This window comes from Balaenoptera musculus, chromosome X (genome assembly GCF_009873245.2).
Source record: "Balaenoptera musculus isolate JJ_BM4_2016_0621 chromosome X, mBalMus1.pri.v3, whole genome shotgun sequence".
NCBI classification, from domain to species: Eukaryota; Metazoa; Chordata; class Mammalia; order Artiodactyla; family Balaenopteridae; genus Balaenoptera; species Balaenoptera musculus.
In genome coordinates this window covers 13,589,018-13,610,753 of record NC_045806.1, presented here as the reverse complement: position 1 = coordinate 13,610,753, position 21,736 = coordinate 13,589,018, and the positions used below count along the sequence as shown (strand labels likewise).

The 21,736-nt window shown below is 40.8% G+C and overlaps 1 protein-coding gene across 3 annotated transcripts in view; it reads right to left on the bottom strand.

Annotated features, from left to right (window-relative positions):
• The window catches only part of REPS2 (RALBP1 associated Eps domain containing 2), a 228,487-nt gene that overhangs the window by 104,061 nt on the left and 102,690 nt on the right, over positions 1 to 21,736 (bottom strand). For 2 of the 3 annotated variants that reach the window (XM_036840950.1, XM_036840951.1), the window contains exons 6-10: positions 16,393 to 16,531; positions 11,047 to 11,110; positions 8,905 to 9,047; positions 5,474 to 5,568; positions 475 to 544 (exon numbers count right to left, since the gene is read on the bottom strand). In XM_036840950.1, the coding sequence (XP_036696845.1) occupies positions 475 to 544; positions 5,474 to 5,568; positions 8,905 to 9,047; positions 11,047 to 11,110; positions 16,393 to 16,531 (511 nt within the window). The remainder of the gene's footprint in view (positions 1 to 474; positions 545 to 5,473; positions 5,569 to 8,904; positions 9,048 to 11,046; positions 11,111 to 16,392; positions 16,532 to 21,736) is intronic. The other variant, XM_036840952.1, reaches the window with a different exon arrangement.

Genomic DNA, 21,736 nt, shown 5'->3' with positions numbered 1-21,736 from the left:
TAAGCAAATCGTCACAACCCAACACCCACAAAGTCACAGAGAATAAAGCCCAGGGATAGGAACTCTCTCGAGAAGGTAACTTCCTCAAGGATTAGACCTGTGTACAAATGTGCATGTATATTGATATTCTGGGATCACATCTGCCAACACAAGATGTTATGCTCACAAACCGTTCAGCTTCTAGTCATTTCCTAATTAGTACGACCAGATTCCAAAAAAAGGTGTTGGAGTAGCCTGAGGGTCAGCAGTGAGTACGGGGTCGTAACTGAAGGGCTTTGGACACTCAAGGGCTTGTTACCACTTTATGAACTATAGTTTCGTGACAGCAGCTGGAACTACTTAATCCATCCAAATGTGTTCATATACAGAGAACAGTCCTCAGATGCTCTAGAAGTCAGCCATTCCAAGAGAAGTAGATTAAAAATATATATAGGTAAAATGTCCCTAAAGGGAGAAAACTCATTCTTTTCATACCTTGTTTGTCATCACCAGTCACATCTTGGGTAGGGACAGGAAAGTCGGCCACGTCTTTAATAGATAGCTTCTTGGAAAAGAAAAGAAAATTAATAATATGGGTTGGAATGGAAATGAAGTGATGTGCACATCTGATGCAAATGTTGTTAAAAGCTATATATCTTGCCAATATTTCTGTCTCCCATAAACCCTGAAATTTAATACTATTTTATTTTTTAGGTTTCTAGTGAGGTATAAGTTAATTTGTATTGAAAAATTTATATACACAGAGGAAAAAAATAATGACTTAGATTGAGGTACATGTATAGACCACACATTATATCTTAATCTGGTGTGGGACTCAGCCAGAGTTGTGGAGCATTTGCCCACGACTCCAGTCAACAACAAACCTGTGCTCTAGGTACTTTCTCACGAGCAGAGAGAGGTTCTGACAAGTGGCCCCATCACATGGGTGTTTGCCAGGATCTCTTATGTAGAGGGTGTTCAACCCTGATTCAAACAGCCTCCTTGTCATGGAATAAGAGAATTTTACTGATGAGCAGAACAAAATTTTCTGCTAACTCACTGAAGGGAGAAGTCCTCACTTACACTAAGAAGATGAATATCCAAATTGATCAAGTATTGATTAGTTTAAAATTCTATGTAAAATCTACTTACTATAATTTCTTGTACACTCTCAATTAACATGGACTCTGTCCTCTGATAAGATTAAAGGATAATACATATTCATAGTTGATATATATATACGTAAACACATTCTAGAAAGATATATAAAAATTGAAGGGTGATTGGGTAGGTGGGGATAGGGATAAGAGGAGAACTTGTCACTATATGCCTTTTGATATTCTTTTTATTTTAAACATATTCAAAAAATCAAATAAAGATAAATTTTAAAACTTAAAGAAGTAGGGTAAATTCCTGGAGTTAGCCGGTGCTCCAAAAGGTTAACTGGTTTACCTCTCAGAATCTGAACAGCCCAAGAGACATAAGCAATACTTCTGTTTTCAAACTGTTTCAAAGAATGGAGTTAGAATACTGCTTGGTGGTAACCTGATCTAGGGTTTAGCCATCCACAGGCAAGTCATTCTTGGCATTACAATGAAGCCTCCAGATGTAATTTAGAACAGAGAATGTATCTCAATAGTGCCCTTCTTTCATTTTCTTGTCCCACCTGGATTGTAAACCAGATCCTTAGCAGAATAAAATAATTTAGGAGTAGAAAATATAGATAAAAAGAAATCCAAAAGAACACTGTTGAAAGAAATTTTTTAAATCTAAATAAAAGGAAAGACACCCTGTGCTCATGGGTCAGAAAACTTAATATTGTTAAGATGGTAATATTCCCTAAATCCATCTACAGATTTGAAGCAATCCTTCTTGGCTTTTTGCAGAATTTGACCAGCTGGTCGTAAATTTCATATAAAAATGTAAGGGACCCAGAATAACAAAAATATTCTTGAAACAGAAGAACAACTTACCAAAAAGTTATAGTAATCAAGACACTGTAGTACTCACATAATGACAGACATATAGAGCAATGGAATACAATTGAGAATCCATAAATAAACCCTTAAATTTGTGGTCAACTGATTTTCAGTAAGGGTACAAAACAATTCAGTGGGAGAAAACTGTCTATTCAACAAATGATGTTGGGACAACTCGATATCCATATAAAAATAAAGAGTGAAGTTGGACCTCTTCTTCACGGCATATATAAAAATTAACTCAAAATGGATCACAGACCTAAATGTAAGACCTAAAACTATAAAAACCTTAGAAGAAAACATAGGAATAAACCTTCAGATCTTGTATTAGGCAATGGTTTCTTAGATATTACACCAAAAGCACAAGCAAAAAAAGAAAAAAATTAGATAAATCGAACTTCATCAAAATACAAAACATTTGTGTTACAAAGGATACTATCAAGAAAGGAGGGAAAAAGAAAGAAAAATACTTGCAAATTATACATTTAATAAGAGATTTATATCCAGAATATATAAAGAACACTTACAACTCAATAAACAACCCAGTTTATAAATGGACAAGGGATAGGAATAGATATTTCACCAAAGAAGACATACAAATGGCTAATTAGCACACAAAAAGATGCTCAATATCAGTAGTCATTAGGAAATTCAAATCAAAACCACGAGATACCACTTCACTCCCACTAGGGTGGCTAAAAGCAAATAGACAGATAATAACCAATGTTAACAAGGATATGGGGAAACTGGAACCCTCATACACTGCTGGTGGAGGAATGTAAAATGGTGCAGCTGCTCTGTAAAGTAGTTTGTTAGTTCCTCAAAAAGTTAAACACAAGGTACAATATGATCCAATTATTCCACTCCTCAATATATACTCAAGAGAACTGAAAACATGTGTGCACACAAAAACTTGTACATGGACATTCATAGCAGCATTTTTTCTAACAGCCCAAAAGGGGAAACAACCCAAATGTCCATCAGCTGAAGAATGGACAAACAAAAAAATGTGTTAGTATCCATACAACGGAATACTATTCATCAATAAAAAGGAATGAAGCACTGATACATGCTACAATGTGAATGAACTTTAAAACATTACACAGTGATCTCATCACAAGAAAAAAATGTTTTTCCTAATTCTTTAATGGCGTATTTATGTGAGATGGTGGATGTTCACTAAACTTAACACAGTAATCATTTCAAGATGTATGTCAGTCAAATCATTTTGCTGTATATACACCTTAAACTTAGCCAGTGCTATATGTCAACTCTATCTCAATAAAACTGGAAGATCAAAAGCAAACATTATACTAAGTGAAAGAAGCCTGTCACAAAAGACCACATACTTTATGTTTCTATTTATATGAAATGTCCAGAATAGCCAAATTCAGAGACAGAAAATAGCTTAGTGATTACTAGAGGCTGGGGGAAGCGGGGAACAGTAGATGACTGCTAATGGGTACAGGCTTTCTTTTTGGAGTGATGAAGATGTTCTAAAATTCGACTAGAGTGATGGTTGCACAACTGTCAATATACAAAAAACCACTGTATACTTTATACAAATTGTATACTTTAGATGAATATAGTATATGAATTATATCTCAATAAGCCTGTTTACAAAAGAAAGAAATCCAGTAATCTAAGAAGCATTGCTAAAGACAAGTGTCCGTGAAATTATAATCTTTAATTCTTGATGGAAATAAGTACATGGTACAGCTCTGCTGTCTTTAGAAAAAGATGTACTGCTGAGCAAACTTCTCAAGACCTGACTCAGCTACAGCTCCATTCACAACAAACACCTTTATGGAGTCATTCTTCACAGGGCTGGTACCAAGATCTATCTAAACTCCAAGCATGGGGAATTCCCTGGCGGTCCAGTGGTTAGGACTCCACGCTTTCACTGCTGAGGGCCCAGGTTCAATCACTGGTTGGGGAACTAAGATCCCACAAGCTGCGTGGCGTGGCCAAAAAAAACAATAATAAAATAAAATAAACTCCAAGCATGCATTCCTGTGTTTAAAATATCTCCATTTCCAGACCTCACAGCCACCTGTATATTTGCTCCTTTCCTTTTAGAGAGATGATAAGTGAGTACATGAAGAACAGCAACATGAGTCAGTAATTAATTTCTCCAAAAAAAACAGCATTATTTATCTCTGTTGGAAAAGCAAAGACCATCTGATACCGTGGCAAGTTGGAACAAAACGTTTAACTAGAAAAAATGCGAATTATGACTTTTTAAGTAAATCACCTAACAACAACATAATTTTACACAAGCAGGAGTACCCATAGCAAAAAAATTTAAAAATTTAAAAATAAAACAAAAAAACAAAACAAAACAAACAAAAAATAAAACAGGGCAACTGCATAAGACAGTTGTAGAGGTGTCTGTCCTGGCCTGACAAACTTCTCCGTACACTGTCAGCAACCCCAGAGTACACTGAGGGCCGGGAAAAGTGACTGACAATCATACTTGCTTCACCATCATACACATTCTACAGAAAAAGAAATTGAAAAAGCCAAAACTCTTTGAATGCACATCTATCACTCCACCTGAAATCACTTTATCCTTCCCAAGAGTAGAAATCTGCTGAGGAAAGGAACACGGAGGCTACAACTCAAAGAAAGAGCAGTAGAGAGGCCCAGAGAGACGTTATCAGAGGGGGCGCAGCAGAAGCAGGCTTGATTCGCTCAGAGAGGAGCAGAGGATGGCATCCACAACACGCACTACAGGCACGAGAGCCTTGTGGGAAAGAATAAATAATCACACACAATCACAAGAAATTTTTTAAATGGCCCTGTATCCTGCCTTTGACTTCTATCATCTTGCAACGTCGGAGCACTGTAATAGGAGCCTATGAACAAACCTCCATTTATGAAACATTTCCAGACTTTTTTCAGGGTGGGAACAGCCGATATCATAAGTTGTCATCACAGCAATCATAATGGTGACGAAAGTGCTGATATTAACAATAACCATAAGGACCCCTAAAGCACACAGTTAAGTCCCTGCATCAGTGGCCCAACGTTATAGGAATTCTTCGGGTTTCTCTTGAGGATCATCCAAATCAGGCAGCTTTCAATGTGATCTGGGGCCCTCATATACAGTTCTCAAACCTCCTCTCAAAACTGTTCTGATTCATTACACCTTGTTAATACTCAGCTGCTAAAAATACAGCTTTACAATGTTTACTTCAAAATTAAAGCTCGGTTAAAGTAAATAACCTGGCTTACATTTTTCTGGCTTAGTTTGGCTATACCTAAATTTCACCTCTAAAAGGTCAAGAGGCTACTTTGCTTTTTTCACCAAATCTAGTTTTAGGGAGAAGAGAAAAAAAGATAATTATAGATATATCTGATGTCTAGATTTGAAATGCTGAGCTTCAAAGTAAGTACTAAGTATTAAGAGAAATCGTTATGAAAGCAAATTTTCCAGAGTTTGTAAAGAACAATCAGCTAATGGATTTAATAGTACACACATCCTTATTTATTAACATATGAAGATCTTTTACCTCCATCCGATTCAAGTCACGGGGTTGTTGGTTTGCTGGCACTGGCTCAGAATAAGAATCAAATAACGCACACTCCCACTTGGGCTTAGGAAAGGCTAAGAAGAAACAAAAAGAATGCATAAGAATATGTACTATAGTCATGGTGGTCATAGCTTTTCTGTGCTTGGTAAATAGAACAACAAAAGCAGCCAGCTCCTATATACTAGAGATGGCACTAATCACGCTGAGGTAGTATTTCAAGTTCTTTACGTATACAAGCTAGTACAGTACTTCTACCATGCCCACTTTACATGCAATAAAACTAAGGAGCAGCAAAGGTAAGCACCTTAGTCAAGGTCAGAGAGCCAGTAAATGAAGAGCAGGGACTTGAACTGCCAGCACTCCTGCTGGAGGGTCCATGCTGTCAGCATTTCATGTTGTAACATAGAAGTCATTTTCCACCTTAACCATCACTATCACAATACTTCAGTTTTAACTAAGCTACTAGCAGCATTTTAAAATGGCAGTAACTATGTTGATAGTTTGAATACCATAAACATTAATTGAGGAAATACTTCATTTTAGCTATTACTATTGGAAGTAAATAGACAAGATCTTACAATGATATGTGCCGAAGAAAACTTTATGAAATACTCATTTCTTTTGGTTAGCAGGAATAACAAAAATAAGAGCACAAGTTCTTCCTGATTTATAACAATGAAATAAGAATCACATTATGGGTTTCTTCCAACATAGTACACTGACAGCAGCTGTTAGCTGGGTAGCTGAGTGGATCAGCGTAAGAAAAACCATGCTACCTGGTACGCTAACACTGAACACTCACACTATTTCTTAGAAACAGATTCTGTTTCACCACTTTTGTCACAAAGTAAGTAAAAAAGAAATGTCTCAACAACTAGGAAAATTGTCAATATTCCAAAGAGGAAAAGCAGACTGGGGTAGACAGTAAACAGAAGCTACAAATCAAATTTGTCAAGACCAGCTATTAAGAAATCAAAATTTTAATGCCATGTTTAAAAACATTTTTTTGAATCAAATGTTAAAAATGGATTGGCAGGGACTTCCCTGGTGGCACAGTGGTTAAGAATCACCTGCCAATGCAGGGGACACGGGTTCGAGCCCTGGTCCGGGAAGATCCCACATGCCGCAGAGCAACTAAGCCCTTGCGCCACAACTACTGAGCCTGCGCGCTAGAGCCTGCGAGCCACAACTTCTGAGCCGGCGAGCCACAACTACTGAAGCCCGCGTGCCTAGAGCCCGTGCTCCGCAACAAGAGAAGCCACCGCAATGAGAAGCCTGTTCGCCGCAACTAGAGAAAGCCCGCTCGCAGCAACAAAGACCCAACACAGCCAAAAATATAATACATAAATTTATTTAAAAAAATTAAAAAGCACAGAGAAGACCCAAAGAGTTCTGGCCATTTTCTTGAACCAAATACAAAAATAAACAAGGGTGATAAACCATTTAAAAGTTAACTACTAAACCCTTAGGGTTTGCCTAAAATATACTATCACTAAGTTTGATGGGGTTTTATGAGGTCTCTCATGATTTTTGTTAGAACTATTTAATTATTATTTAAGATTAATCCCACAAACTCTGGAAATGATGTGCAATTTTTGTTTAATTGAAGGGTATATGATGGATTCTTCTTCAGTTGTTTCTATATAAATGCATGCTCCATAAAAGGCCATTAAGAAATGGGGGGCGGGGGGACTTCATTCAAAATGAAGGGAGATGCTCTTGACTGAGGCTCTATTTTTTAGACTCCCCTGTACTGTGTAAGCAAGGTAAAAGCAGCCATTTGCAGCAGTAAAGGAATCAAGAGGCTATTTCTCCTTTGTTAATATACTTTTTGCTCAGGGCTTTCAGATCTTTAAAAATTTCATCAGTGACTTTTGAAACAGTCCGTGAAACACCTGAACACCTACAAAGTGACTCCTCAAATAAGGAGTCATGACACCCAGCCTAGGTTCCATAGCCACACCGCATAAGAACAAGGAAACAGCATTCCTCAAGACCCCAAACAGGAAAGAGAGGGAGGAGAGAGAGCGAGACAGAGACAGGGACACAGAGAGAGACACTAAAGAGGAAACAGAGCAGTGTGTAATGCTGAACAACTGCAAACCAGTTCCTGGGGACCCCTGAGGGTCTCCCCAAGCCTGTAAGGAAGGGGAACACGCTGGAGTTACGGCCCGCTGGAGTCAGAAAGCAGCTGCGATTAGCAAAGTCCAAGCTCTGAAACAAGTAATAGCTTTTGCTCTCTGAACCCTCCCCTTTGTACATTTTCTGAGGGTCATGCTTCCCCCAACATGTTCACCGGTCCCTGGCACCAGCCACATACTTAGTCTCTTCCTTTTGGTTGAGCCTCCACCCCGTCACTACCTAACACAGAATGACAGACTTTTTATTAAAGAGTCAGAGACCCGAAGACTGACTTAGATAAGTCATTGGCTACTTTGAATCTAGTGCCGTTATGAGGAGGGGACAAGACAAGATAATCTAAGGCCTTTCCAGATCTAACCATGAAATTTATGATCTGTTCATGACTAATCACATTTTCTTTAGACACTGGTTCCCTCCTGCCAATAATCATCAATGACTAAGCTCTCATGTTTTAGAGGCCCTCTCTAAAAAGTGAGAAAGGCTGTTGAAAGCACCAGCTATTTCTGTACCCTTTCGATGGAGGCTATACTTCTGTGAATAATAGAATTCACCTCAGAAATCAGCCCACTGCCTTTGAAAGGGCAAGAGATACTATTAATTTTTTTCAATCTTCCAAAGAAGTTAATACAAAGGTTGGACTCACCATGACTCTTTCCTATCCAAAGGATTTGGGGGTAACTGTTTTATTAATGAGAAAGACAAAGAGAGCTCTATTCTAACTTTCTGGCGTGCTAGAATGTTCTATATCTTTATCTGATTGCAGTTACATGGGTGGATACACATTAAAAAAATCGAATGTACATTTAAGATCGGAGCCTTTCATACATTTCACTGCATGTAATTTTTAATCTTTTTCGTTAGGTACAAGACTCCTAGTCCATTCCATTGCCCAAGGCCACTCGGGGACACCGGGATGGGCCTAAAGATGGCAAGGCAGCATTGGCTCTATAGGAAGATCTTCCTCTTAATCTTTTTATCAGCTGGGGATTCAGTAGTTGCCTGGTCTACAATTTTCATGAAAGGGTTAAGTGACTTTGGTTCAAATCCATCCAGACAGTACTAGAATGGAGATAAAAGATGGCTCACATTTGCTAGATCATCCCTATGACTCACATTATAAGTTGTGAGAGTCTAATATCAGTTAATGAACAGTAACTGCACATACAAAGGACTCCTCAAAGTGTCTGGACAACATCTTAAGGAACAAAACTCTCTTCCAAGGTCTGGAAGGAAATGCCTAAGGTTTAGGATTTATGATGAGGCACTACCTGCTTGCAGGTACTCTGGCTGCAGAGTTGGAGGCAGGCCCTCAGGCAGTGGGTAGCCGTTCTTCCGAGCCACAATGAGATGAAACGCAGCACAGAACTCTGGCAGGCTCAGGGCTCCATCGCAGTCAGCATCGCTCAGTTCCCTAAGGATAGCAGATGTTATGAGCGCCTAACACGGGGCTCAGAGGGAAAGTTACTCAGCCTCAAACATGCAAACACGACTCCCAGGCTCTCTGGTGGAGGCCCTGCAGGGTCCCCAAACCCATATAAAATCTCAGGGGGCCACACGGAGGAAGAAAAATCGACACCACTAGCATGAGTGGCACTTTATAAATAAAAATTTAAATTCTTCCGATTCTCCAATAGATCTGTTTTACAACAGAGTACACAAGTAAAAAAACTATGGGAGGAAAAGGAAAACGATGCCCACAATTCACACTTAGTTGACACTCATTCAGTAAATGCGTTGTGTGAAGAGCCCCGGACTTGGTTCTCGAAACAGTCAGAGGAAGGGCTGGCCCTGCCCTTTCAGGGTGTCCTGGCCGTTATTCAGTTACCCAAGCTCAGATACAAGCACTTCATTTTTCAGCTTTAAGGAAAAACCTTGAACTTTTCAAATCGCAAATGTTGTATCAAAACTTTGCTTGAGAATTCCCTCCTGGGAAAACACAAGTAAGCTCAGTAAATACTGGTTGAATTATGTTTTCAGATAAAACTAGCAACTAGGGAAGGCTGGAACCAGATGAGATAGAAAGGAAGAAAGGGAGAGGCTTGAAAAGGCTTATCTTTGCTTCAGCCGTTGTTTCCCACTGAAAAGCAGAGACCTATCTGCCAAAGTAACTAAGACCCCATAAGCTCAACCAGTCTCTTAGGTGTACAGAGACGAGTACGCTTGTGTTAGGACAAGCAGAGCGAGAAGGCATATACAATCATAGTAGAAAGGGGGTTACTATTTGAAAGAAAAACCATGGAAGGTAAGCTCCGGAACTTTCCTTTGGACCCTTCACATCCTTGTCCGCCTTGAATACTCAGAAAGCACCAGCTCCCCAAGGTGAGGAGCCAGGGAACTGTTTCAAACACTGGGTGGAGAGAATCCCACAAAGCTTACATGGATATGTCTCAACAAAAAGATAGAAACCCTCATGCCGATAATGTTAAGACTGGGAATTCTGCCAAAACAGACTGTATTCTTTACAAAATGATAGTTTCTCTTTTTTCCTAGCTTTAAAGCCTAATAAGGCTTGCCATTTTTTTTTTTTTATGCTAGAATATGTTGCCGAAAAACCGAAATTCAGCTCAGGATCCCAGATACAGTGGCATTCACAAGTGTCAGTGGAATAGTTTTCCAATATGATGTACAAAACATGACAAGCAATTTTAAACTCTATTATAATTTTTTTGCAAATCCTCATGAAAAAAAGTTTTACATAAATATTCCAATACTTTAATTATATATTTATCACAGCGTGGTCTCCCACCCAGTCTTGAGGAAGAAGAGCCCACACGCAGCCGGAGTTTACAGAGGTACAGAGCGTTTTCATAAACGCAAACATCTGGACCAACCAGCACAGCCCTTCTGGAGCTGGGGATGGAGCCGGCACAGCAGCAAAGCACCGGGCACGCCACATGTGCAAGTCTGAACCAGGGCCCAGCTGATAAACACCAGCCAAATTTACGAAGCTCAGAGGCGGCGAGAAGAGTCAAATTTAACTTAATTCCAAAATATTTGTGGAACTTCTGTTCACCTGGCCTCATAAAATATTATAAAGAATAGCTTTTCAAGGTTCTCTGGTCACTTACACCACATCAAGTAGAAAAATCTGAAAATAAAACACACAAGATGGAAATTCTCATACGCTCACACAACTGCTTAGACTGAAAAGGCATCTAGGTGAGGATAATAATTAGGAAATTGCTTTTTAAATAAGAGCTAAAACAGTGCGTAGTATGTGCCAGACACTATTCATTGTGCTTTTCATATAACTTACTTAATCTTCACAGCAACAATAATCTAAGTTCTTTTCATTCTCTTAGTCTGTTTTTTAAAAAATTCAAAAGATTAGACTTTTAAAATGCAAAAGTAGGAGCTAAGGGATGGCTATGGATAACAGTATGATACTATGAGGCATTAACTGTACTTACCATATATAGGAGAGTTCTGGAATGGAAAGCTTTGATTTGGTGAAGAAGTTCTTGGCCACAGAACCTGTCAAGAGCCATTGTTTAAGTAAATCATGAATTACTTATCTAGAGCAGCTTTTATATTTACATGTAAATGAATCACCATTTTTTTCATTCAGCAATTCCTACCATATAACCACAAATATAACAATTATTCATCAAAGCAACTACGAATTGTGTGGCTAAAAGCAACATACAAACGGCTTTTAAAAGAGTATGTAAATTAGAATAGGGCAAAAGAACTAACGACATAATACTTATTATGACATGAAAATTATATGAATTCCTTCTTTGTATTTCCAAAAATCTGCAAAATTTACTAAAAATTCAAAAGATAACTATCAAAATTATCAAAGTAAAAATCTGTCGAGCACTTTTAATGAACGGATGCAAAAGTAATACACGATCATGGTAGGAAACAGCAAAAAGAAGAAAAACTAACACCATTAATCTCATCATACTAGAGATAAGACAGACATCTTGGGAAAGCGTTTCAGTGAGATTTAAGATCTCTTGGTGGCTCTTCAAGAATCGCATCCAGGAACCTCTTGCTACTTTCTTTATTCACTGCAAATTTACCAGTATCAATGGAAATCAGGTAATCATTCCATTTTACATGTTACGTAGCTTCAAGTCCCAATTGCACTTAAAATGTTTAGACCCAATCCTTATTGAGATTGAAATTTTTATGCTTTCTGCTCTCAAAACAGTTTCACAATTCAAAAGCCTCAAGTCTAATACAAAGAACACTCAAATCAAAGCCCTAAACTCTATTCTAAACTGATAAAGTCAAAAGTCTTTCCTTAGCCATCACAGACTTCTAACTGGCCTTGAAACAAAGGATTATAGTGGACCCTAAGGCAGACTTATTTTCCTTTGATAGATGAAGGATCAAAGACAAAGTACCCTATAAACGAATGAGCCTTCTCCCCAAGAGCACCCTGGAAATCATGCTGACACAGGACTGCTGGCCATCCATGCAGCCTCCTTGTCTTGTCAAACATTTGTCAGAAATGTCTTGAAAGCCCATTTGCCAGCTATTTTATACATAGAAAGGCATTCTCCCCTAGTTTCATTCTTCTTTTTCCCTCCTGATCTCCTTTCTTCAAAGTATAATAGGCTCAAACCCACAGCTAGAGTGGCCTGGTCTTCACACAGTAGAGAGAGACTGTCGGCCCACGGTGTCCCAGAGTGGTTGGGTGGCGCCCACAGGGAAGATGGCGGCTAACAAGGTCAGAGAAGGAGCACTTGAGCAAGCCCGAGTGCTCCCTCCTTCGGTGCTGACAGAAGTTCAAATGGGGAGCTGGAACCCTCGCCCCAGCCCCACCCCCAAGCAACAGAGAAACCCCAAACAAGCCTCCTTTCCTTGCTCTCTCCAGCCATTTTCAGATCCACCTGAGAGCCACAGGTGGGGCAGAAGAGGTAGAAGGGAGGCTTAAAAGCTGTCAGCAGTCAAAGATCAAAACCATGAATCCAGACTTTTTCTTACAAGGGGTCTCTCAGCCCAGTAAACTACAGCTACCCCCAGCATTGATCCATCAGTGACTGAATGTTAATACATCCAATATATACAGATCTTTAAAAAAAAATAAAGACCAGTAACCCACTGTAAAAATTGATTGAGCTATGAGAGTTCAAAGAAATAGATGCAACTGACTCTTAATCATATTGAAAAAAAATGTTCAACCTTGTTCGTGAGACATCTGTAAGTTAAAACCACACAAAGACATGATTTCTTGCCTGTCAGATGGGAAAAATACAAAAGTTCAATAACGTGTTTTGATAACAAGGCTATGGGAAAATAGGCACCTCATACAATGCTGGTGGGGTGACAAAACGGCACAACCCCAAAGAAGGGGTGTTTTGCAAAATCACATTTGACCCGGTAATCCCACTTCCAAATTATCCAAGGATACACTAACAAAAATATAAAAAGACATATGCAGAAGGCTATTTACAAGAGAAATATTTGTAATAGCAAAGGACTAGAAGTAATCCCAATAAAGAACTGGCTGAATAAATGATTGCACATTCACACAATCTATAAAAGGAAACGAGAAATATCTCTACATACGACTACCGAGTAATCACCAGAATATATTGTTAAGTGAAAAAAGCAAGGTGGAGGAAAGAATAAGTAGTATGCTACCACTTATCTAAGAAAATATGGAGATAAGAACACACACACACATATATAGAGATATGCGCATACACGTATTTGCTTCTATTTTTAAAAACAGACAAATAAGCCATTAAACAAGATGTTTACCTATAGGAACAAGGAAGGAACAGGGTAGAGGAGATAGGGACAGGAACTAGACTTCTTCGAATGTAGCCTGTTTTGTACAGTCAACTTTAGGACTGTGTTAATATTTTATATAAGTAAAAAATTAAATTTTAAGAACACAATCCCTAAAAATTGAAATCAAAACAAATAAAACTGAAAAGCACAAAGCTGGAGAACTCTCACTATCCAATTTCAAAAACTTACTATAATAATCAAGACAGTATGGTATTGGCATTAGGCTAGACATACAAATCAGTGAAACAGAATTGGTAAAGAAATAAACCCTCACACTTACAGTCAGTTGAATTTTGACAGGGAACCTAAAACAATTAAATGGGGGAAAGAATAGTTTTTTCAACAAATGGTGCTGGGACAACTAGATATTCACATGTGAAAGAATAAATTTGAACCCCTACCCCATATCATATGCAAATTGGACGAAAGACCTAAATGTAAGAAATAAAACTGTAACATAGGGAATTCCCTGGCAGTCCAGTGGTTAGGACTCTGCGCTTTCACTGCCAGGGCCTGGGTTCAATCCCTGATCTGAGAACTAAGATCCCACAAGCCACATGGTGCGGCCAATAATAATAATAATAAAACAAAACTAATATGACCTTGGATTAAGCAATGGTTTCTTAGATATGACACCAAAAGCACAAGCAACAAAAGAAAAAATAAACTGAACATCAAAATTAAACTTTTTTGCTTCGCAAGATACCATTAGGAAAATAAAAGGACAAGCCACAGATTGGGAAAAAAATATTTACAAATCATATGTCTGATAAGGAACCTGTGTCTAGAATACACAGAGAACTCTTTCCACTCAACGATTTTTTTTTAAAAATGGCAAAGTATCTGAATAGGCATTTCTCCAAAGAAGATATACAAATGGACAGTAAGAGCGTGAAAAGATGCTCAATGCCATTCTTCATCCAGAAAGAGATACCACTTCACATCCACTAGGACGGCTACAATCAAGAGATAAAAACAAGTGTTGGCAAGGATGTGGAGTAAGACACTACTGGTGGCAATGTAAAATGGTGCAGCCACTTTGGAAAACAGTCTGACTAGTCCTCAAATGGTTAAATACAGAGTTATCCTATGATCCAGCAATTCCACTCCTAGGTATACATCCAAGAGAAATAAAAACATACATCTACACAAAAACTTGTACACAAATGTTCACAGCAGCATTATTCTTAACAGCCAAAACAACTCAAAAGTCAATCAACTGATGAACAGATAAATAAAATGTGGTCTATCCATACAATGGAATGATATTCAGCCATAAAAAGGAATGAAGCTCTGGTACATACAGCAACATGGATGAACCTTAAAAACATTATGCTAAGTGAAAGAGGTCAGACACCAAAAAACACTTATTATACAATTTCATTTATATGAACAGCCCAGAACAGGCAACTCTATAGAGAGAGAAAGTAGTTTAATGGTAACCTAGGGCTGGGGGCTGGGGAGAGCAGGAATGGGGAATAAATGCTAATAAGTAGGTGGTTTACTGGGGGGAGGTGCTCTAAATCTAGATTGTGACTATACTACACTAAAAACATTGTACACTTTAAATGGGTGAATTTAGAGTATGTAAGTTACATCTAAATACAGATGCTTTCTAAAAAGGGACATCAACTAATTGCGATGTATGAACCTCTCCTGACCTTGATCAAACTAAACTTTTTAAAAAGGCATTTGTGAGACAATTGGGGAAATCTGAACAAGACTTGATATTAAGTAATTTGTGGGGTTTTTTTAATGTGCTAATGAGTTGCGGTTATGTTTTTAAAAGAGGCCTTATCTCTACAGATACATTCTGAAATATTTTCAAATGAAATAGCCTGGTAATTGCTTCAGAACCACCTAGGCTCAGAGAGGGTATAAATAAAACCAAATTGTGAGAGCTGAGTGATAGGTACATAGGAGTTTGTTATACTAGCCACTTGAGTTGTGTCTGTATTTGAAATTCTGCAAAATGAAAAGGTTAAAAGAAAATAAAAACATTCCTAACAGCTACCTATTTGTATTTGGCTAAATATCTGCATACATTGTGAAGAAACTCACTTAAGCAGTGGGTAAAGTTAGCAAGTGGTCAATAAATGCAATCTGGGTTTCTGCTTTTTTTTAAATCATGTCGTCAACGTTAATTTTTTGTATCTACAATATTCTGCCTTCAAATAAAGCCACTGCCACCAACCAGAAAATGATATCTGTGTTTATACAGGTATATTTCAACTACGCACCTTATTTCACGAGAGAAAATTAATCTTAGTCCACACTGCAATATGTCAGGTTACAATTATCAAGGACATATTGTTATTCTTCACAATTGAAGTATAAAAAGAAAGTTTTATGAATTTGTCTTCCAGACTCTACTATTTCACTGTCTAGTCTTCAGCCGGGTGAAATGTAGGCACGTGGGAGTTAAATCAGTTCCTCTCAGCTTGAATTTTGCATGAGAACTCAATAGGAATATGTATTTCTGAAGATAACCCAGAAGAACTAACATGTGGACATAAAAATGCTGGCCAATTTTCCTCCCATATTTTCTCTCAGAAAAACCAAAGGAGAAAGAATGCAGCCAAAGAAAACGAACATGAACTTGAACTCTAAGGTGTATATAACATAAAGAGACCTGTGACAGCAACTCTTTGGGAGGCTACACTATGTCCTTGCTGTAACACCAACATAATGAGTACACAATTAAAGGTGCGACACTCATTTCAGGAACTGCTCCAGCTAATAAGGCACAGGATCTGAACCACGATGCTCCAAATTCCCATTTAACCCCCCCCTTTGAAACGGAAACATAACTTTCCCAATATCATTGCCAAGTGTTTTTCTGCATGGTTTATAGTTGATGAGACATTCAACCTCAGAGAAAAACAAACTGAAATCATAGAAGGTTGTTGTACTCATTTTATGTGGACTATTTCTCAAGATGGGCGCTGTTATTTATGTGAGACAGTGAGCTGGGACCCGTGTTCTCACCGGCCAGACTTTGTTACCTGAAATGAAGGAACTCGGATCAGGCTGAAGGGACCGGAACTGGTTGACATAATACTCTCGCTGCTCTTCCGTTATCCTCCAGGGTTCGTCTGGGTAACTACTGTTGTTATCCTGCAGTTCTCTCTCCACTGAAAAGGACTTTAAAAAGAAATCAATAAGCAGATGCTCACAGAATCTGTCTTTTGTGAAACGAAGTAGAAATATTAAACCCAAGCATTATAATTATTTTTTTCCTCAAGGGAATGAATTTAAACACCTTGTGAGTAGAATTTAATGGGACTGTAAACTTCTGAAGGTCAGACATGATGCTTTATACCTTTCTTTTGTATTTCCCAAAGTTGTTAACAGGACTGAGCATGAAATACTGAACACCTGGGTGAGTGACAAAAGATTTTCCAATGTGATGAAGGGGGAAAAAATACAATCGTTCTTTTCTTCAAATATTCACCACATTTTGATCCTTTCAAATTAGTTGAGTAGATAGTAAGATAATCTAGATTCTTTTTAAACCATTTTTTTAAAATCTAGAACAGCTATAACCACACCATCTTTTTTTCTGAGGCATTCCCGTTGTATAAATCTGGGAATCAAAAGCTCCGAATCAAGTCCCACGTCCCCAGGTCCTACTTGAGTGGCAAGTCAGGATCACCAAACCTCTCCTTCCACATTTGTGAACTGGGGGTTCTACTTAGTAATAGAGCTGAGTGCAAAGATGGGCTGTCATGGTACCACAACAAACAGGGTAACAAGGGGTGCATCCGACCTGCCACTAGGGGGCATGCAAGCCAAATTTGAGAATTTAAGGATACAGAGAACCAGAGTAGTAGTGCAGGAGAAAACAGCTCTGCTAAGCAATGGGGAAAGAAGCAAAAATGGTGATTCTGGAAGGAGCAGCACAGGGCTTTGTTGCATCCCTCCCATCTACCCTAAGGCTAAGGTGCTACTTGCCAAGGGCCACCTTCATGGAACTAAAAGGTGAACACAAGGAGGGTGAGCCTTTAAGATAAAAGGAGACTAGGAAAGAAGGGGAGAGGTATTACTACTAATACCCATCAAGGTGCCTGCTTCTGAATGAACACACTACCAAGGAATTAATCATTAGGAGGTATTCTACTCACTATCCCCGGAAAAGACAGCAGACCATCTCCACCCCCTGCCTCAACCTCCCCAACAAACACACACCACATTCTGGAAGTAACTCTTCCCAGGAACACTTGGCTCTCCTCTGATGCCATTCAGAGAAGAAACAACTCTGTAAAAAGTTTGAGCTGTGATATGACCTTGAGATGCCATCTTTGAAGTTTGCATACTAGATGAGTTTCCACTAAATCTAAATCAAACCGTTTTTAAATGCCCTGAAAGTCACTATCCAGTAGTTAATGCCTTAAATTCATAGAGTGTTTTGAAATTTACAAAGCATTTCATACACCCCTATCTCACCTGAGCACACCTCAAACATTTGAGAGGTTGACACAGCAGGTATTAGTATCCTTTTCCCAGATGAGGAAACCGAGGCTCAGAGAGCTTAAGGGACATGCCCATATCCTTCACTGAACCCCTGCAGTCAGCAAATAAGTGCCCACTTTTTTTTAATCTGTTGCCAAAATCTCCATGCTAGGTATTGCCTGCTGCATTCCCTGGGGCTGACATGGAAGCTTCTACTCCCCTAAAATGCACTCTCCTTCGCACCTGGAACCGAAGCTGCCATACCCAGTCGCTGTTGGTAGTGTCATACCATAACCATCTGCTCACCCTATTTCCTCTCCCACATTACTTGACCCCTAAGTGGCATCAGTGGTCTCTTAGCAGGTCTCAAGTCTAATCTGACAGCAGGAATCAGGAATGGACAGGAGAAAGTGACTGATTCCTCTGCTTAAAAGCTTTCAGGATGACCTGTTGCCCAATAAAACAAATCCCCCTCCTCCACCTGGCTTTTAGGGCCCTTATAATCCAGCCTCCTCCTTGGTCACTCATAGCAGGCTTCTGATAGCCCACATGCTCTCTCCTCATGGGTCAGGTTTGCGTCTTCTTCCCAGACCACCCTTCCTCTGATCCCAGCCCACTCAAATCCTACCCATCCTCAAGTCCCACGGCCCCGAAGGACTCTCTGACATACCTGCCAGGCCCACAGCCACTGCAGAGGCGCTACCTGCCCCCAACCCCCAGCTTGGCTAAGAAGATGGGTCTGGAACCACATGTGCACAGCATGGCCCACCTCATGCCCGGTCTCCCCCAGCTGAGTCCAGGTAAGTGTGGGTGGGCTCACAGTTGCTGGCCTCTGGGATGCTCTGGCATAGAAAGCTTTTCTCTAGCGAGAACAAGCTGGGCCAGATGCTCATTCTTGGGGATGTGGATAAAAAGTAGAAAGATCAACAAGCAGAGAAAGCAGACCCTGAGCAGATGCATAGCAGGGCGGTGGTGTCAAGCCAAGGCCACCTGGGACCTGAAGTCACAAGGGAGCAAGAACTGAGCACAAGCAGAACCTGTGAGGAACGGAAGTACGAGAAAGAGTCCGGGGCGAGGGTGGCTGCTGGCAGCCAAAAGATAAGTGGACAGTGAAGCAAACTCAACTAGGGCCAAGTCTGTTCATGGCAGAACAAACGTGAATAACCAAGGACTCCCATTCCTGGGGACCACAGGGCCAATCCTCGTCTCTCATTTCTTGGGATTCCCATGAGAACCCCAACCCCTTCCTCCTTCTCAAGAAAACTTAAGCTGACAAGGAGAGTTCTTGCTCCTTAAAACCAAAAGTGCCAGGACATCCCTGGTGGCGCAGTGGTTAAGAATCCACCTGCCAATGCAGGGGACGCGGGTTCGAGCCCTGGCCCAGGAAGATCCCACATGCCGCGGAGCAACTAAGCCCGTGTGCCGCAACCACTGAGCCTGCGCTCTAGACCCGCGAGCCACAACTACTGAGCCCACGAGCCACAACTACTGAAGCCCGAGCGCCTAGAGCCCATGCTCTGCACGCAACAAGAGAAGCCACCGCGATGAGAAGCCCGCGCACCACAACAAAGACTAGCCCCCACTCACCGCAACTAGAGAAAGCCCGCGCGCAGCAACGAAGACCCAACGCAGCCAAAAATAAATAAAATTTTTTTTTTTAAAGTGCCTTCCAACAATGAGAGAGGGCATGTGAACACCGGGCAATCTGTACCTGGTGCGGCCCTTCTACCGGCCTGCACGAAACGTGTTAACCTACCCCCATCTCTTTCCCCTTGCTCCTCACTGCATGTTTTGAATTGGTTTGATAAACCAAGTGATTTGAGCATCTTAGAAAATATGAATCCTTATTATAAGTATGCTAAGTATCACACAGTTTGAACATTTAAAGTGCTGTTAAATATCTTCATTCAGGTTTCGACCTGGAGGGCAAGAACCATATCATCTAAGCCTTCATTCTGCACACAGCCCCTAGCAGGCTCAGCACAGACACTATAAAAGTCGGGTGGGGGCCACTTATTGACGGGCTCTAACAACTTCAGGGGTATGTCTTATGTTGAAAGAGATGCAAAAACACTACTCTATGCTGCAGGTAATGAAAGAAAGCCTATGAGTCCATTTCATGTTTTATTTTATTTTATTTTTTTTAAAGAACAACTTGATTTTTTTTTAATATTTATTTATTTGGTTGCACCAGGTCTTAGTTGCGGCAGGCGGGCTCCTTAGTTGCGGAATGCATGCGGGATCCAGTTCCCTGACCAGGGATCGAACCCAGGCCCCCTGCACTGGGAGAGCAGAGTCTTATCGACTGCACCACCAGGGAAGTCCCCATTTCATATTTTAAAGTTTGAGATCTATCAACAGACGTCCCTGTCGGTCCCATGGTCTGATCTCTATGGAGAAGTTTCAAGTTCCTTATTCATTAAGTGAGTGATTTCAGAGACAGGTGGAAGGGGCGGATCACATTCCACATTCCCTGAAGCCGAAATATTCCAAAAGAAAGCTGATCTATACTACAAGAAGCCAAACGATGTGAACTTTGCTGCAGAAACACTGACCTGCTCATTCATTCATTCATTCATTCACAGACACTTATTCAACATCACCAACATCCCAGACACTAGACACTAGGGATACTCTGATGGTCAAACACATTCTTTTTCCCAGGAAGCCTAGAGTCCAGTGAGGGAGAAAGATGGGCAATCGCAAAACAGTGAGGTGTGAGCTGCGGTGAGATAGGGAACTCCAGAGCTCCGCGGCTGGGAGTTGGTCCACCGACCGCCCGCATCCGCATCACCTGGGTACTTGTCAGAAATACAGAAGCCCAGGCCCTACCCCACACCTAGTGAATCATCAAGTCTGGGAGTGAGGCTCAGGCATCTGCAATTTAACAAGCCCTCTAGATGATGCAAAGCACACTCAAGTCTGAGAAGCAATGCTACAAAACATGCAGGGCAAGGCAAGCAAAAGGAACAGCATTTGCAAAGACACCTTAAAATGCCAGAAAATAGCCATCTCCTGAAAGTAGCTTGGTTGAGCTACATACAGATAGAATGGGCTGCCAGTGCAGAGGAGATGCGAGTGGAGTTGCCTCAAGACGGTCCAGACCAGTGGTCCTCAACCTTTTTGGCACAGGGACCAGCTTCGTGGAAGACAGTTTTTCCGCGGACCGGGGGGTGGGGCGGGGGGGGATGGTTCAGGCGGCAATGCGAGCGATGGGGAGCGACGGGGCGCAGCAGATGAAGCTCCGCTCCCTCGCCCGCTGCTCACCTCCTGCTGTGCGGCCCGGTTCCTAACAGGCCTCGGACCGGTACCGGTCCACAGCTCAAGGGTTGGGGACCCCTGGTCCAGACCATGAAGGTTCAGGTGCACCAGGTTAAGGGCTTTAAACTGTATCTAGAAGATGATCAGGAGCCACAGATAAGTATGACACAGGCCAATGAAATAATCAGATTTGAGCTGCAGAAAGATCACTTCAGTGAGGAGAATGGAAGGGAAGACTAAAGGTCGGAAGACCAATTAAGGCCATATCGGCAACCCCGGCCAGAGGTCACGGTGGCCCAGAGGTAGGGAGGGCTATGAGGGGAGTAAGAGAAAAAAGCCATAGGGCCCCCACCACATGAAGGCCCATTCCAGCGGTTTGGGACCTCTCTGGCAGCAGCTAGGGGGCCATCTCCTCGAAATGAACCCAAAAGACAATCATAACAATCAAAGACCTGAAATCAGTCACCTAAGAGAGAATGTCTAATTGCAAAGACTGGAGGCACTGAGAAACGCGGGCGGGGGAACGATGGAGCCTTGGGCTTCCCAGGAGAAGCCGTAACCAGGGAGAGCCCCACCTCCGTGTGCACCCAAGAGGCGCCCCAGTTCCACTCCAGCTCTAGTGGTTTGGTTGGCTGG